Raw genomic sequence first — 3,679 nt, 5'->3', positions numbered from 1 at the left:
GTGGGGTCAATCACGTGGCAGTCAGAGGTTGGGTTGGGGTCCATCTATTTGGGTAAAGACTAGATTCAAGGTTTGGCGTACATGGTCAAACTTTGACCAGAACTAGTCACACATACCCTACAGTTTACTCCTTCCCCTACGCGCTAGTTTTGGTGCACGCGAGGTCAAACTAAAGTAGCTCATTGCTAAAGAAAAAGCAAAGTGTTCAACTCTAAAACAAGCAACAACAAAAAAACAGAGTTGAAGAAAATAATTCAGGCTATATTCCTTTTTTCAATTTGGAAAATTGACAATAAAATAAAATACTCATTTTTTTAAAAAGCAATGTAGATAATTGAACTTGTATTGAATAATAAATGGCAAACTTAAACCAATATACTACTAATAATTTTTGGAAATTTGGGGCCCTAAAAATACTATATATTTTGGGGGCCCTAGGCGAAAGCCTTTTTGGATACACTTGAAGCACGACTCTGCCTTAAACCACTAATTACACAGGCATTGACTAAAACTGAAAACTAGACTTAACAGATGAATTCCAAACTAAGACCTTGCTGGAGATCACCACTTAATTGACATTCAGAACTTGGATGATACCAACTCAACGCCAAGGCGCATACTTCACCTTCAAGTCCCGTCCAGATATCAGTCGTAACCCAGCTTTATTATATGGATTCCAAGCCAAAAACCCACATAATGAGAAGATACCTTAGTTGCAGATTTCTTTTCAAACACAGAAACGGGTTCCCCACCAAACTGGTGCGTAAACTGCCACACAAGACTTTCCATCACGAGTTTGTAGTCTTGACTCCAAAACCGAGCCGCCGGAACAGAGCGAAACAACATCTCCTAGAGCATGAGTTTCAGTTCTTCCGGAATGAAGAAAAGACGGGTTCAGATGCCGAAACCAACCAGAGCTCATCCACTAACACCTGCAAAAGAACAATAAAGCTCGGAGGAGAGCGACGACGACACAGATTAGACATCTACGGAGGTACACGGAGCGACAAGGGAAAAATAGCTCCATCCAAAATCCAACCCTAAAAGCCGACCTCCAACAACGGCACCTTCCTGACTCAACTCGCTGTGACTCCAGAAGCTCGGAAACCGCACTACACGGCCAGATCTGAGATCTGAAGAGCCGAAGAAACCAGAGTTCACATGCATCTCGCTGAGGGGAAGGGACGTTAACGAAGGCAAAAGGAAAAAGAGAAAAAAAGAAGGTAAAGGGTGATTCTCCGGCGACGATACAGCGACAACGCCGCCGGAGAAACGCGGCGGCTAGGGTTTCTACTGACTCTCTCTCTGTTCTCTCTCTAACTCGAATGGCTAACGTTTTATCGAGCGATTATTTATCAACAGCTATGGTAAATATTCTACTTAAATACTTAGAAAGTCCAAGACAAATATTGAATTGGTGAAAAATTACCGTAAAGAGTTGTGACGCTATCAATATTTACACTTCATTGGGCCACAAACAGGCCCATAAAGCACCGAATCGGTGTATGATATGATATCTAAATTTTTCTGAGACAAAAAAAGATAATCATTTACCTTTTCTTCTTCTTTCCGTCGCCTTTCCTCTTTTTAAAAAAAAACTCAAAAAAACCTTTCGATCATCGGAAAAGCTCTTTTCGAAGTCTCGCCCAACTATTAGTAGTTGAATTTTTTTTTTTTTTTTAACTATTCTATTGAATTCCATCTACTCTTTCTCTTTGTGTATTCCTTGAGATCTGATTGTTTCTCAAGCTTTGTAATTTTGGGTCCAACCAGTAGTAGTAACAATCAATGGTGGGGTTTTTGTCAAGGTTTATGATGAGTAACTTTTCGTCGTTTTGAGTAAAAGTTGTTGCAGCCCATTTTGGAAAAAAATTGTCTTTCTTCTTCTTCTCTGTCATTGGATTATCTCAACCAATTCGAATGGAAGTGGGTAGCTCGAATTCGTCGGGTCAGCTATCGGAGCGGGTCGTTGATACAAGAGGCAAACACAGGATCCATGCCCAACTCAATAGGCTCCAACAAGAAGCTCGCTTCTTAGAGGTAATGTATGTATGACTCACATCTCCTCTCTTAAATTAAAAAGACCCTTCTAAGAGGTTTTGTTGTTATACCCTGTCTGATATTTTATCGTATTGTGCTCTTTCCAATGGCTGATCATTTGAAAGTTTGAAACTTTTAGTTTTTGGAATTGGGAAGCAATATAGCAAATGTGTTGATCTGATTAAGGGTGTCTCGTTGAGATTCTATGAGTGGGTGAAGATAAATAAGCATTGATTTTATTAGCAGTTTGGTATTATTGGGATTTACTTTCTATGAGTTAGTTAGTACTGTCTTCTCTTCAGTCTTTTGCAACAATTGCATCTTAGATTCCCAAAAGGCTTGATTGATATCTCAGGCTTTTAAAGCAAACTCTTCTTCTTTTTAGCTTGGAGATAGTAGAAAGAAGATGGGCCTTAGATAATGAGCAATCTCTCTCACTTTAGGAAATGTAGTGTAGAAGCACAGTCTTTGATTTAGGTTTGGTAATATCCTTGATCCTTTGGGGTTTAAGGCTCTTGTCCACCTATAAATGTTTACAAGGTATACATAACTCTTGTTCCATTCTTTATTATATTCAGGAAGAGCTGGAGCAGCTTGAAAAGATGGACAAAGCCTCAGCTTCTTGCAAAGAGTACAGAACGAATTTCTGCATTATCTACTATCCTGTTTGTTAATGAATAATCTCTCGTTCCATTACCTTTGACTCATTTTTGTCGAATGGATATGCAGGTTCTTACACAGTGTTGACAGCAAACCAGATCCTCTTCTTCCCCTGTAAATTTTTGCCTCTTTTCCTTCATTTTTTCTATAGACTATTATTAGATGATTTGTTCTGATTTGGTTACTACTTGCAGAACAGTAGGGCCAGTGAACGCGACATGGGATCAATGGTTCGAACGTCCGAAAGAAGCAAAACGATGTGGATGCTTCATTCTCTAATCTTCATTTCCTCCTACTCCTACGTCGTTACCTTTATCTCCATGTCTTCTTACAAGAGTTTGCGGTATTGTTTTTCATCACCCGGCGGTTTAATTGATGTAATTGGCAAAAAAGAAAGAAAAAAAAATCATTTGTGCAGAAAAAATCTGTTGATATATTGATCAGTGTGTCTTGAATTTACAAAGAACCACAGTGACAAAGTCTGAAAAAAAGGCAATATTCTTTTTCTTTTCTGAGACAGTGTGTCATACTTAGGGATGTTAACTCCACGGTTTTGGTCCAACCCTCTTTTGTTTATTATAAGCCCAGTTTTATTTTAACTCAGCCCTATTTTAATCTTATTATAATCAAGGGTTAGGGCTAGTACCAGGGTTATTTCACTTAATTGAAAAAAATATTTCGTTTATTTTTGTTTTTAAATTTTAAAGATAAAACTAGAAAAATTAAGATAAGATATGATTCTTTCCTCCAATTTGTTGAGCATCAAAATCAAAAATTTTCCTGCCAAAATAGCAAAATCGAGTTTTTGCTCCACAACTAAGAATAAAGTTTTTCCGTCAAAAACAAAAATTGTGTTTTTTCCGCCAAAACCTAATTTGAGCTTTTCCACCAAAACCACAAAATCAAGTTTTCCCGCCAAAACCGCAAAATCGAGTTTTCCCGCAAAAACCGCAAAATCGAGTTTTTCCGTCAAAACCGG

General features: G+C 38.2%; 1 protein-coding gene across 3 annotated transcripts; it reads left to right on the top strand.

The window, feature by feature from the left end:
* The first annotated feature begins 1,450 nt into the window (after positions 1-1,450).
* Positions 1,451-3,210, top strand: LOC106342853 (guanine nucleotide-binding protein subunit gamma 2). 3 transcript variants are annotated; one of them, XM_013781915.1, is made up of 4 exons: positions 1,451-2,045; positions 2,619-2,671; positions 2,770-2,814; positions 2,900-3,210. In XM_013781915.1, the coding sequence occupies exons 1-4, from the start codon at positions 1,921-1,923 to the stop codon at positions 2,977-2,979; spliced, it is 303 nt and encodes a 100-aa protein (XP_013637369.1). In that variant the 5' UTR covers positions 1,451-1,920; the 3' UTR covers positions 2,980-3,210. The 3 variants fall into 3 exon arrangements, with proteins under 3 accessions (XP_013637369.1, XP_013637353.1, XP_013637360.1); XM_013781899.1 differs by having other exon boundaries at positions 1,454-2,040; XM_013781906.1 differs by having other exon boundaries at positions 1,529-2,040; positions 2,895-3,210.
* Positions 3,211-3,679: the final 469 nt, after the last annotated feature.

Source organism: Brassica oleracea, chromosome C1, assembly GCF_000695525.1.
Source record: "Brassica oleracea var. oleracea cultivar TO1000 chromosome C1, BOL, whole genome shotgun sequence".
Lineage (NCBI taxonomy): Eukaryota > Viridiplantae > Streptophyta > Magnoliopsida > Brassicales > Brassicaceae > Brassica > Brassica oleracea.
Note: the sequence above shows the minus strand (reverse complement) of the source record. Positions and strands in the feature narration are given on the sequence as shown.